The following is a 13,195-nucleotide window of genomic DNA, read 5'->3' as shown; positions in this document are numbered from 1 at the left end:
ACGGTCCTCCCTGTCGCTGCCTACCGTACTGGTTGGAAGGTCTTTGTTCTTTGACTCTAGGTGGGGAAAGCCAGAACCAGGCTTCGCCGCACCTGCCGCAAGGCCCAATGTTCCACTAGCATTCCAGGCAGCGCTTTCTAGTCACGTGAGGGATACCTAACCACTGGCACTAAGTAAGATGTGGGGGAACAACTGAGGTCATCGTCTAAATTGCTTGATACTCTTTTCCAGAAGACAAGCCTCCTTTCTGAGTTAATGGCAGAAAGTGAATCATTTCTTTCTTTCTTTTTTTTCCTTTAAGACGGTGTTTCGCTCTTGTCGCCCAGGCTGGAGTGCGATGCCGCGATCTCGGCTCACCGCAACCTCCGCCTCCCGGGTTAGAGCGATTCTCCTACCTCAGCCTCCAGAGTAGCTGGGATTACAGGCATGGGCCACCACGCCCAGCTAATCTTGTATTTTTAGTAGAGACGGGGTTTCTCCATGTTGGTCAGGCTGGTCTCGAACTCCTAACTTCAGGTGATCCCCCTGCCTCGGCCTCCCAAAGTGCTGGGATTACAGGCGTGAGCCACCGCGTCCGGCTAGAAAGTGAATCATTTCTATATTTGATTGTACGTGAAGCCCTCGGTAGTCCTGACTGACATCACGTCTCCTTTGGACCTTGATTACACTCCGTGTCCTTCATCTGACTCCTCTCTTCAGATTCCTGAGTCACGCTCTGTTTATGTTGCTGTTCAGGAGCGAACTGCGGCGCGGCCCAAACACTCTGACGCCAGCGCGGGAGGAGGGCCGCGGGAGGGGCAGCGGAAAGCGCACAGGGCACGGTGCAAGCACGGGACAGCTCTGCATTGGCCAAAGGGATCCCAGGAGGCCTGGGCCTCTTTTCCCCTGAGGCTGGATCCCAACCAGCAGGAAAAGGCTGGATTTTCGCCTTTTGTATTTGTTTTGGGGCCAAACCAAGAAAAACAGTGGAGGAGGAATAAAACATATTTAAAATTGTTTTTGTCTTAAAACTATCTTTCACAGTCACAAAATAAAACACAACTAGAATGTTTTGATGTTTGCAATGACATCGATTTTGAAAAATGTTAGCCAGAAAGGAAACGTAGTTAAGACAGCACTCGGCCTCCCCCTGCCCTCGGCGCCTGGCGCGCGGGGGGCGGGGCGAGGCGCGCGGGGTGACGTCACAGCCCGACGCGCCACCCGACTGTTTTTGTGCTCCCAGCTCTAGCGAGAAGCCGCCGGTATTTCTCCACCTGGCTCTCCTCTATCTCCAGGCAAGCTCACCCGAGATCCCCCCACACCGAACCCCCTCTGCACGCTCGGCCTAGCGCTGTTGCCCCGGGAGCGGACGTTTCTGTAGCTATTTGAGCACACCGTGACGTCGGCGGAGGGAGCGGGACAGGGCCAGCGGCGAAGGAGGCAGGCCCCGCGCGGGGAATCTCGGAAGCCCTGCGGTGCATCATGAAGTTCCAGTACAAGGAGGACCATCCCTTCGAGTATCGGAAAAAGGAAGGAGAAAAGATCCGGAAGAAATATCCGGACAGGGTCCCCGTGAGTGTAAAGGAGCGGGGGGATGGGAGGGGAAGGGCCCGCGGGGGCGGGGGCTGGGGCTGGGAGTCGAGATGGCTTCCCTGGGGCGCCCTGGCGGCTCTGGGGAAGGGAGGTTCCGATAATTAGTTAATCCTGAACGCCCTTCAGTGCCCGAGCCAATGGATGTCCAGACTGCGGAGCTTTTAAAACCACGTATGCCTGGGGCCCGAACCCCACTTCAGGGCTGACGGCGTTTTTGGGGCCGCCCTGCCGTCTTCAGTGACTCAGCAACCCACACGGTCTCAGCAATACTGAAACCCTGTGTTGGGTTGAGGTGCACAAAATAGCGCCCCTGTGTGCGAGAGTGGTTAGATCTGGGCCATGGATTGACTGCCTTTAAGAACGCCGGGACGTTGTGCTGTGCGGTGAGGTTTGCGCAAACCCGGTCGATTTCTGCCTTGGCTGGTTCTCCTTTAGTGAAGTTGACTTTGGCTGTCATATCATTGGGCTTGGGAGGAAAAGGTTCAGAAGCTATTCGGTTCTTTTCTTGCATTACAGGGGGGTGGGGGAGCACAAGACAGTCCTGGCCTGGAAAACAAGGTCACGTTCTCTGCGCAACAGCCTTCTTGTCTCATCGTTCTAGGCTCCAGGAAATGTGTGGGGACAGCAAGCCTTCCCCGGTATTGATTTCTGATCACCTGGCACCTGCACGCGATAAGGCAGGACTGAGACGTTTTTTCTGTTTTTTGGACACCGGCTTAAGTAGTTAAAACTAGCGCAGGTAGTGAGTAGAAACAGAAGAAATATTAGGTATCTTTCAGCATCCGGGCGTTTTCCCCATTACCCCCTCCCCCGCCCCTTGCCTGGTGTTTCTCTAATGTGGGCTGCGCAGCCGAATTGGAGGGCAGAATACGACTTTTAAGTGATAAAGGGACCAGCAGCTGTTGGATTTTGGAAATGGAGGAGCGGAGATTTTTAAAATTGTGCTCTTTATCTTCAGGTAGGAACATCAGTATTACATGTCACATCATGGTAAAATAATTGCTGTTATCTGATGTCTTTTCTTGACTCGCAGCCACTCTGGATTTCTTCTCTAATCCTTACCTAACGTTCGTGGTTTTATAGCTACCAGAAGCCAGCAGGGCCTTAGCCCAGCAGTAGAAACCTCTTCTACCCCTTTTCCTTAAAAAAACAAAAGTCATTAGGGCTCTTCCATTCCCCAGGAATTACCAAAGGGTTTTCAGCTTATAGAGGGGTGAGCTAATCCCTTACTCGGTAAAGGATCCTGTACAAAATACTTTGCTGGTTTCTGGACCTTGGATACCTGAAAATTTTGCCCAGTTCTGGTGATACCAATCTTTCGAGCAATGATACTTAAAAAATAGAGTCAGGTTTTACTAATAGTTTACAGTAGCAGTGTAAGTACTCAGTCTGTAATCATTTGCTTAATCTTTACACGATTATAATCTCCGTTGTACAGAGAGCGTATTCAAAGCACAAAGAAATGCGGTAACTTCCTAAAGGTTTCACATTGCTGATCTGTGGTTGAGCCGGAATTCTAACCCTGTCTGACGGACTCTGGAGCTCTCGGAGACCTTAACCTCCAAGCCATACTGTTTCTCAGTTTCTAATATAGTTGTATTAACCAGAATTAATGACGTGCTGTGGACTTCACACTGTTAAGTATTGGAAATAAATACTTAGGTGTATTCATTCTGAATATTTCAGTGCATTCTATTCTTTTCATGCTCATAGTTTGGTGTTAAATGTTTTACTCCTGTGATAATTTTTAAGCCATTAAGACTGTCATTCAGGTTTCAACTTCCGTAGGGTTATGTTTTAACCAGTGGTGAGCTGCTCCCAAGGTGCTCAGTCTGTGACCTTCTTTCTAGTTATGACGCAGGTTCCTTGATTTGGTTCTAGTTCTGGGAATTCACTGCATCCTTGGGCAGAACTTTTAATCTTGCTGTGCTAGATAGAGTGCCTTGTTTACAGAAAAGAGGATTATAGTAGTGATTCCTAAAGCCCATTCCAGCTTGACCATTGGTGTTATTAAAGCAGTGGCGGATCCTGACTGCTCGTATAACCAGAGTTTAGCCCCACCGATATTTCTTCAGAGCTAACAGTTGAAAAGAAGAGGTGTGCTTGTGCCTTCAGAGAGGAGGGGTGGGTGGGATCTTGAAATTATCTTCAAAGATACAACATATCAAAAAGACTGCTAGAAACAGATTGTCTATTTTAAAAATTCATAGCCCTACTGAGTATTAGTCACATTTTACAAATGAGGAAAACTGAGATCCAAAGAGGCAAAGCATCTAGCCCAGGGTCTACCATAGTGAGGAGTAGAGTTGGGATTCCTGGAAATTTAACCTTGGTTCTGGGAAACCAATCCTTTAATAATTACCCCTCCCCCTTTTCTACCTCTCCAAAGCCCTGCCTTCCCTCCAGGTATTGCGGTCTGCTTTATCACTTTCTTTTTCCGTCTTCCTTTGTGGTTTTTATCTCTTACTGCTAGGTCTCAGAGTTCCTTTGGGGCACAATGCTAGCCTCTTTCTGCCTTTTCCTTTTAATTCCTGGCTTACATTAGCCTATTTCAGTTTTTATTTTTAAATTTAAAATATGTTCATGTCCCTCTGGTCTTCCTGGTTCAGGATTTTTTCTACAAGAACACAAGGTTTTGTTTTTTTTTTTAAACTAATTTTAATCTTTTCCTTTTAATTTAAAAGGTTCAACCCCCCCCAAGTTAATTATGTTAGATAATTCTTTATAATTTATGAAGCATTTTCATGTAAACTTTTATTTATTACTCACATTCACATCATATTAATAGCATGACTTTGTTAAAGATGTGTTAGAAAGTTTTCAGGCTGGGCACGGTGGCTGACACCTGTAATCCCTGTACTTAGGGAGGCTGAGGCGGGTGGACCACTTGAGGTCAGGAGTTCGAAACCAGCCTGGCATCATGGTGAAACCCCATCACTACTAAAAAATACAAAAATTAGCCGGGCATGGTAGTATGCGCCTGTAATCCCTGCTACTCCCGAGGCTGAGGCAGGAGAATTGCTTGAACCCAGGAGGTGAAGGTTGCACTGCACTCCAGCCTGGGGGACAAATGTGACTCTCTACCTCAAAAAAAAAAAGTTACTGGAATGCTGAAGCTGAGAGAGGTTACGTGACCTGTTGAAGATCACACAACCACTAGAAGTACTTGTACAGTGTTTTTTTCCTGCAACTTCACTTTTTTCCTGCATTTCCCATATCTTCTAACTAAAATGAGTATATTTTCTTTTTTTTTTTTTTCCTGAAACCATGTTTTGCTCTTGTTGCCCAGGCTGGAGTATAGTGGCCCGATCTTGGCTCACCGCAACCTCCGCCTCCCAGGTTCATGCGATTCTCCTGCCTCAGCCTTCCTGAGTAGCCGGGATTACAGGCATGTGGCACCACACCCTGCTAATTTTGTATTTTTAGTAGAGACGGGGTTTCTCCATGTTGGTCAGGCTGGTCTCGAACTCCTGACCTCAGGTGATCCGCCTCCCTTGGCCTTCCAAAGTGCTGGGATTGCAGGCGTGAGTCGTTGTGCCCGGCAGTGATTGTATTTTCTAAACTAAAAGTCTAAAGCTCATGATTTTACAGTAGATATTTTCTGTTTGGTAAGTTTTAGTGGATAAAAAAAATCTTTTAAATTTGTATATATCTAGTACAGAAATACATGATTTTTATACAACTTGAACTATATATATATAGTTCAATATAATGTAGACAGAAATCCCTTAAAAGCCTAACAATCTAAAGCCTAAAGCTCATGATTTTACAATAGATATTTTCTGTTTGGGAAGTTTTACTGTATAAAAAAACTTTTATATTTTTATAGATCTAGTACAAAAATACATGATCTTTATACAACTTGAAATATTATAGACGTATATAATGTGGACATTGAAAATCCCTTAAAGTCCTAACATAATCATTATCTATTAATGGCTTGTTGTACTGACATCGTATTATAGGGTGTCATTGTCAGACTTGTTTTAGCACTGTTTCTTTTCCATTTAATAGTGTTTGAACAATCTTTACAGTTCTTGGAAATTTTGACGAAGTATAAGATTCAAACCACATTATTGGTACCTTTAATAAATCGTATTTATAAGAAATAATAACTTATAGGTGATCAGGATCGTATGAGAAAACCCAGTTTTCTTGATGCTCTAATTAAATACCAGAAGGTGGCCAGGCACGGTGGCTCACATCTGTAATCCCAGCACTTTGGGAGGCCAAGGCTGGCAGATGACTTGAAGTCAGGAGTTCGAGACCAGCCTGCCCAACATGGTGAAACCACATCTCTATTAAAAATACAAATACTTAGCCAGGTGTGGTGGCGTGTGCCTGTAATCCCAGTTACTCAGGAGGCTGAGGCAGGAGAACTGCTTGAACCTGGGAGGAGGAGGTTGCAGTGAGCTGAGATGGAGCCACTGTACTCCAGCCTGGCGACAGCGAGACTTCATCTCAAAGATAAGTAGCAAATAAATAAATACCAGTAGGTATATGTCCTATAGTAGATCTTACAGATAACCTGTAATTACTTAAAATCAAAGTTCTTTTTACTTTTCATCATGTACAATCTCTGGTTTACTTTTATTTTAGTAATGCAGCTATAACCTCACTAAGGAAGCCCATTTTTTTTCGTATAATTTTATAAGGGGTGGGGGGATAAGAAATGAAACAGGTGTCCTAGACAGATTCATTTCCAGTAGTAACTAGGCAACTCTAGGGTGTGGAAGGAAAAATACTAGATTGCCTTCTGTAGTTTTCAGTCTTACTCTCCTCCTCTCCTTCCAGGTGATTGTAGAGAAGGCTCCAAAAGCCAGGGTGCCTGATCTGGACAAGAGGAAGTACCTAGTGCCCTCTGACCTTACCGGTAATGCTCTTTGCCTCCCTTGACCCTTCCTCCCCTGACAAAGCTTTCCAGATCCTTATTACATGCATGAGATTGTGAGAGTGAGAGGCAGTACATACTTGAAAGAAGTAAGCGGGATGCCCCAGAGTTATCTGATTAAAAAATGACTCAGGCTGGGTGCAGTGGCTCATGCCTGTAATCCCAGCACTTTGGGAGGCTGAGGCGGGCGGATCATGAGGTCAGGAGATCGAGACCATCCTGGCTAACACGGGGTAATCCGTCTCTCCTAAAAAAATACAAAAAATAAACTGGGCGTGGTGGTGGGTGCCTTGTAGTCCCAGCTACTTGGGAGGCTGAGGCAAGAGAATGGTGTGAACCCAGGAGGTGGAGCTTGCAGTGAGCCGAGATCGCACCACTGCATTCCAGCCTGGGTGACAGTGAGACTCTGTCTCGAAAAAAAAAAAAAAGACCTCAGTAGTTCTTTCCCATCACCATGTCTTGTTGGATTTTGACACAGCAAAGCATAAGGCATTGAAAGAAAGGATCAGAAGCCCATTATTTAAACCCCTTTTATTTTTATTTTATTTAATTAATTAATGTTTTATTATTATTTTTTTTGAGATGGAGTTTCGCTCTTGTAGCCCCGGCGGGAATGCAGTGGTATGATCTCAGTTCACTGCACCCTCCATCTCTTGGGTTCAAGCGATTCTTCTGCCTCAGCCTGCCAAGTAGCTGGGATTGCAGGCACCTGCCACTACGCCTGGCTGATTTTTTTTTTGTATTTTTAGTAGAGACAGGGTTTCACCATGTTGGCCAGGCTGGTCTTGAACTGCTGACCTCAGGTGATCCACCTGCCTTGGCCTCCCAAAGTGCTGGGCCTAAACCAATTTTAAAATTCAGCTTTGGCTGGGTATGGTGGCTCACACCTGTAATCCCAGCCCTTTGGGAGGCCAAGGCCGGTGGATCATTTGAGGTCAGGAGTTCAAGACCAGCCTGGCCAACATGGTGAAAACCCATCCCTACTAAAAATACAAAAAAATTAGCCAGACCTGGTGGCGGGCGCCTGTAATCCCAGCTGCTTGGGAGGCTGAGGCAGGAGAATCACTTGAGCCTGAGAGGCAGAGGTTGCTATGAGCTGAGATTGTGCCACTGCACTCCAGTCTCAGTGACAGAGTGAGACCCTGTCTCAAAAAAATAAAATTTAGCTTTGTGTCCGGACATGGGGCTCACGCCTGTAATCCCAATGCTTTGGGAGGTAGAAGTGGGCAGATCACCTGAGGTCAGGAGTTTGAGACCAGACTGGCCAACATGGTGAAACCCTGTCTTCATTAAAAATACAGAAATTAGCTGGATGTGGTGATGGGCGCCTGTAATCTCAGCTACTCAGGAGGCTGAGGCTGGAGAACTGCTTGAACCTTGGAGGCAGAGGTTGCAGTGAGCCGATATTGTGCCATTGCATTCCAGCCTGGGTGACACAGTGACACTCCGCCTCAAAAAAAAAATTCAGCTTTGTTAATTGTGATGTCAATTTGTTCCAAAAAGAAAACCAGTCTGGTTTCTTGAGAGGATTATGCTTTAGAGTTCCCTGATGACATCTTTTTTTTTTTTTTTTTTTTTGAGATGGAGTCTCACTCTGTCCCCCTGGCTGGAGTGCAGTGGCGCGATCTCGGCTCTCTGTAAGCTCCGCCTCCCGGGATCATGCCATTCTCCTGCCTCAGCCTCCTGAGTAGCTGGGACTACAGGCGCCCGCCACCGCGCCCGGCTAATTTTTTTGTATTTTTAGTAGAGACGGGGTTTCACCGTGTTAGCCAGGATGGTCTCGATTTCCTGACCTCGTGATCTGCCCGCCTCGGCCTCCCAAAGTGCTGGGACTACAGGCGTGAGCCACCGCGCCCGGCTGATGACATCTTCTTAAGCTACATTTTTTTAAAATAAGTTTTGTAGATTTTGTTTGGGATTATAAGACATATATTCAGTCTTCATCTTGAGCCTTAATGGAATACACGCTGCATCCAGGAGACCCTGGAAAGATTTTGATGATTTGCTTCAGAGTTAACAGGTTTGAATATCAGCCATCTAGAAAATTTTCAGTGTTCTCAGGTAAAGGCAAAGCATTGAACCTTATTTAATGCCCCAACACTGAGTTGAGTGGCTGTGCTAAGATGACCAGAGTCCAGTGGACCCCTTTCATTGCTAAGCTTTTCTTTTTTTTTTTTTTTTGAGACGGAGTCTCACTCTGTCGCCAGGCTGGAGTGCAGTGGCCGGATCTCAGCTCACTGCAAGCTCCGCCTCCCGGGTTTACGCCATTCTCCTGCCTCAGCCTCCCAAGTAGCTGGGACTACAGGCGCCGCCACCTCGCCTGGCTAGTTTTTTTTTTTTGTATTTTTAGTAGAGACGGGGTTTCACCGTGTAGCCAGGATGGTCTCGATCTCCTGACCTCGTGATCCGCCCCTCTCGGCCTCCCAAAGTGCTGGGATTACAGGCTTGAGCCACCGCGCCTGGCCAGCTAAGCTTTTCTTAGGGTGGGTCTGGGGATGGAAAGTGTTTCAAGTCGGGTTTAGACAATGATGGGAATGTTTTGGTCTGGATGCACATGGTATTCCTTCAACGTAGTCCTCAGGCTTTGAGTGGATATGCTAACATGAGGTCTGAGATTGAATAAGAGGGGAAAGGAGGAATAAAGTCCACTATGGCATGTCAGGGACTGTGCGGGCTTCTGAGTTTCCCTTTTTATTTTGAAAGCTTCAGGATAGTATTTGGCTCTTCTCAGGTGGTATATAAAACTGGTACTGACTCTAAGGGGAAAAAATGCAATTGAATTTTTTTCCAGGACTTACCATTCTACTAATTCCTTGTTCCTTTCTTGTCTGCCTTTTTCTTCCATCATCCAGTTGGCCAGTTCTACTTCTTAATCCGGAAGAGAATCCACCTGAGACCTGAGGACGCCTTATTCTTCTTTGTCAACAACACTATCCCTCCCACCAGTGCTACCATGGGCCAACTGTATGAGGTAATGGTTCTAGCCACACAATACTGGATGCCGTCCAGTGCAGTCTGGCATCCTCTAGCCCTTGTTCTAGTATATGTTGATAACACAACTGAGATGTGGGGCAGAAGGTGTTATTTATCCAGATCCTCTTACACATGACAGTGTAAGGCTCTGAGAGATTAGATACCACTTGTTTTTTAGGGATTAGGCACTCTACTAGATTTAATCCTTTTGAAATCTCTTCTCAGTCTTGTCTGACTATAGTGTTTAATGCGGGATTGTTATTGAAACAGCAGGAAGTGATTCCTGATAGCAAAAGTTCCAAAGCATCAGCCCATCGCAGTTCCTGCTATTCTTGTTGGTAGCCTGTAATTTGTAATGCATTCAAAATCCAGTTCATTATTTTACTCCCATTTAGCAACAGATTGAGAAAGCACATAATAGTAAAGCCAGCTTCTAACTCTGAGGCCAGCCTCCGCTACAGTCAGCTTCCTCTGTGAACTCTGAAGTTTTGACTTAAGACAACCACATTGATCTAAACAGGGGGAAGCTTCTTTTTAGAACAAAACTAAAACTGTGAAACAGATTCCACATTATCTGGGCACAATTAATCAGATCAAATGAAATATAAAATTAAGGCAAAGTCTGTAAATGGATTCATTTGTCTTAACAGATAAACTGAGGAGGAATAATTTTTATGTGATTTGGTTTAATTGGAAGTGTCAGAATCTGGAGGAACTGTAGTAAAGGACTTTATTATTACTAAAAACATAACCTAGGATTGTAACTATTATTTTTTGCAGTATTTTGCATAAGACGCTTCCTTCTCATTGTGCGCTATTAATGGATTACATACATTTATAATAATCCTGAATCTGACTTTTATTGCATAGCATATATTCCCTGTTAGTATCTGCCTCTTATATATCCCATCTGTGCTATCTATGTTCCCCTTGCTAGGACTGAGCTCTTTTAAGAGTGAGTACTGTGCCCCAGTCATCTTCATATCCCTGATACCTATGTGTAATATGTTTTCAATGAAGGATTTTTGTTTGTGAACTCAGAGCTCAAAGTGTAATTCCAACCACTTCTCCTTATTCTTTGCTCTTCTTTTTAATGGGGATGAACGATACCTTCCATAGCTGCTTTACAAGGTTGTGTGAGGCTTAGAATCTTAGAGCTAACGAATGAATATGTTTTCTAAACTGTTGTCTTATCTCTTCCCCAGGACAATCATGAGGAAGACTATTTTCTGTATGTGGCCTACAGTGATGAGAGTGTCTATGGGAAATGAGTGGTTGGAAGCCCAGCAGATGGGAGCACCTGGACTTGGGGGTAGGGGAGGGGTGTGTGTGTGACTTGGGGAAAGAGGGTGACTCCCACCGCGAGGAGACAGAAGGTGAAGACATCTAGAAACATTACACCGCACACACCATCATCATATTTTCACATGCTCAATTGATATTTTTTGCTGCTTCCTCGGCCCAGGGAGAAAGCATGTCAGGACAGAGCTGTTGGATTGGCTTTGGTAGAGGAATACGGATGATGTAATTTTACAGCATTCCTGAGATTTAATTTTTGTGCAGTTTCATAGAAGGGTCAGGAGGTGGACAAGTTGGGGCCAGAGATGATGGCAGTCCAGCAGCAACTCCCTGTGCTCCCTTCTCTTTGGGCAGAGATTCTCTTTTTGACATTTGCACAAGACAGGTAGGAAAAGGGGACTTGTGGTGGTGGACCATACCTGGGGACCAAAAGAGACCCACTGTAATCGATGCATTGTGGCCCCTGTTCTCTCCTGTCTCACACTTCTTTTCTCCCATCCCAGTTGCAATCTCACTCAAACATCACAGTACCACCCCAGGGGTGGCGGTAGACCACAACCCAGAAATTTAGACAGCGATCTCTTACCTTTGGAAAATAGGGGTTAGACATAAAGGTGGTTATGATTAAGAAGATGGTTTTGTTATTAAATAACATTAAACTGGAATTGACAAGAATGTTGAGCATCTCTGTCTAACCTGTTCTTTCTCTCTGGTGCCCCTTATCTCACCCCTACCTTGAAATTTAAGTCTCAGGCATTTCCAGTTGTAGACTAAAACCACTCTTAGCATCTCCTCTAGTATTTTCCATGTATCAGGACAGAGATGTCTTATGTAGGGAGGGAGCAAGTATGAAGTAAGGTAATTATATACACCTCTCATTCAGGATTCTTGCTCCCATGCTGCTGTCCCTTCAGGCTCACATGCACAGGAATGCTATGTGATGGCCAGCTGCTTCCCTCCTTGGTTTTCATCCACTGCAGCTGCTAATTAGAAAGGTTTGGAGGGATGACTTTTAGTAAATCATGGGGATTTTATTGATTTATTTTCACTTTTGGGGTTTTGTGGGGTGGGAGTGGGGAGCAGGAATTGCACTCAGACATGACATTTCAATTCATCTCTGCTAATGAAAAGGGTCCTTCCTCTTGGGGGAAATCTGTGTGTCAGTTCTGTCAGCTGCAAGTTCTTGTATAATGAAGTCAATGCCATCAGGCCAAGGAAATAAAATAATTGCTTACCTTAAAAATCCCGAGTTCAGCAATGTTGTCTTTATTTTGTATGTATTAGAATAGATGATATGTGGACTCTGAACAAAAGAACTAAGTGGGGAAAGCTGTTCGTGAGGAATGTTCACATATGGTCAGACCCATATATGTTTACTCAGGTCTTTAGTGAGCAGGAGTTGCTGTTCAAGGGTGAATGTTATGCTGGGGCAGTGTGCCTGCTGCGTTGGAGGTGTGTGTGTATGTGTGTGTGATTTTCTCCTCCAAAGATAAGTGCATTGTCACTGTTCTATGTGTTTCTGAAAGCTGAAGGTGGAAGACTGCCTACGTAGAGTGTAAGGGGTGGGCTGTGCTAATTACAAATGCAGATGTCTAGGCCATCACCCAGATTTAGCTGACTCAGAATCTCAGCGTAGGTGTCTAATTTTTAACAAGCTCATATGACTGCTGCACACTGAAGTTTGGGAGTCATTGCCTTTTTTTTTTTGAGACGGAGTTTCGCTCTTGTTACCAAGGCCAGAGTGCAGTGGCGTGATCTTGGCTCACTGCAACCTCCGCCTCCTGGGTTCAAACGATTCTCCTGCCTCACCCTCCCGAGTAGCTGGGATTACAGGCACCAGCCACCATGCGCAGCTAATTTTTGTATTTTTAGTAGAGATGGGGTTTCGCCATGTTGGCCAGGTTGGTCTCGAACTCCTGACCTCAGGTGATCCACCCGCCTTAGCCTCCCAAAGTGCTGGGATTACAGGCGTGAGCCACCACACCCAGCCGAGAGTCATTGCCTTTTGCACCAGGTTTTGCTGTAGGTCCCAACCACACCTTACTGTCTCCATTACAACTTGGTCAGTCTGAAGCCACCATCTCCCAAAGCAGCAAATAGCGCCTAAGCAAGGCTCCCAGCATCAGAACAAGCTTGGTGTCTTCTGACCGTATGAAAGTCTTGTTCAGTCATTCAGGAATGAATATGTGGGTGGGCTGTGAGCATGCAAGTTAAATGAGAGAATGGAAAACAGATTAGTGCAAACTTCTTTCATGAAGAACCTTAAAACCCATCTCTAACTCTCTAATCTCTTGCAGTCATATCCCAAAATGACGTCTACCTCTGTAGAGAGTTACAGAATTTATCAAGGTCACCAAAAAGGAAGTGGGAAGTTATAAAAGATCCATGCCCAGCAGCACCACATGTAGAAAATTATGTAAGATTAGGGAATTTTGATGAAGCCGTTGAAAATGGACACTT

General features: G+C 45.3%; 1 protein-coding gene across 2 annotated transcripts; it reads left to right on the top strand.

Moving 5' to 3' along the window:
- Positions 1 to 1,139: 1,139 nt before the first annotated feature.
- On the top strand, positions 1,140 to 11,980 carry GABARAPL1 (GABA type A receptor associated protein like 1). Of its 2 annotated transcripts, XM_033222930.1 has the most exons (4): positions 1,140 to 1,551; positions 6,367 to 6,445; positions 9,316 to 9,434; positions 10,642 to 11,980. In XM_033222930.1, the coding sequence occupies exons 1-4, from the start codon at positions 1,462 to 1,464 to the stop codon at positions 10,705 to 10,707; spliced, it is 354 nt and encodes a 117-aa protein (XP_033078821.1). In that variant the 5' UTR covers positions 1,140 to 1,461; the 3' UTR covers positions 10,708 to 11,980. The 2 variants fall into 2 exon arrangements, with proteins under 2 accessions (XP_033078821.1, XP_033078820.1); XM_033222929.1 differs by lacking the exon at positions 10,642 to 11,980 and having other exon boundaries at positions 1,166 to 1,551; positions 9,316 to 10,634.
- Positions 11,981 to 13,195: the final 1,215 nt, after the last annotated feature.

The sequence above is a fragment of the Trachypithecus francoisi genome, unplaced genomic scaffold, assembly GCF_009764315.1.
Source record: "Trachypithecus francoisi isolate TF-2019V2 unplaced genomic scaffold, Tfra_2.0 Lachesis_group11, whole genome shotgun sequence".
NCBI lineage: Eukaryota > Metazoa > Chordata > Mammalia > Primates > Cercopithecidae > Trachypithecus > Trachypithecus francoisi.
This window is presented reverse-complemented; position numbering and strand designations above follow the sequence as displayed.

What these genes read in the sequence shown, in the direction of transcription:
- GABARAPL1 (XM_033222929.1), top strand. Translation starts at nt 1,462, where the DNA reads ATGAAGTTCCAGTACAAGGAGGACCATCCCTTCGAGTATCGGAAAAAG. An exon ending in AATATCCGGACAGGGTCCCC is followed by an intron (nt 1,552 to 6,366) that starts GTGAGTGTAAAG and finishes CTCTCCTTCCAG; the next exon opens with GTGATTGTAGAGAAGGCTCC. An exon ending in AGTGCCCTCTGACCTTACCG is followed by an intron (nt 6,446 to 9,315) that starts GTAATGCTCTTT and finishes TCCATCATCCAG; the next exon opens with TTGGCCAGTTCTACTTCTTA.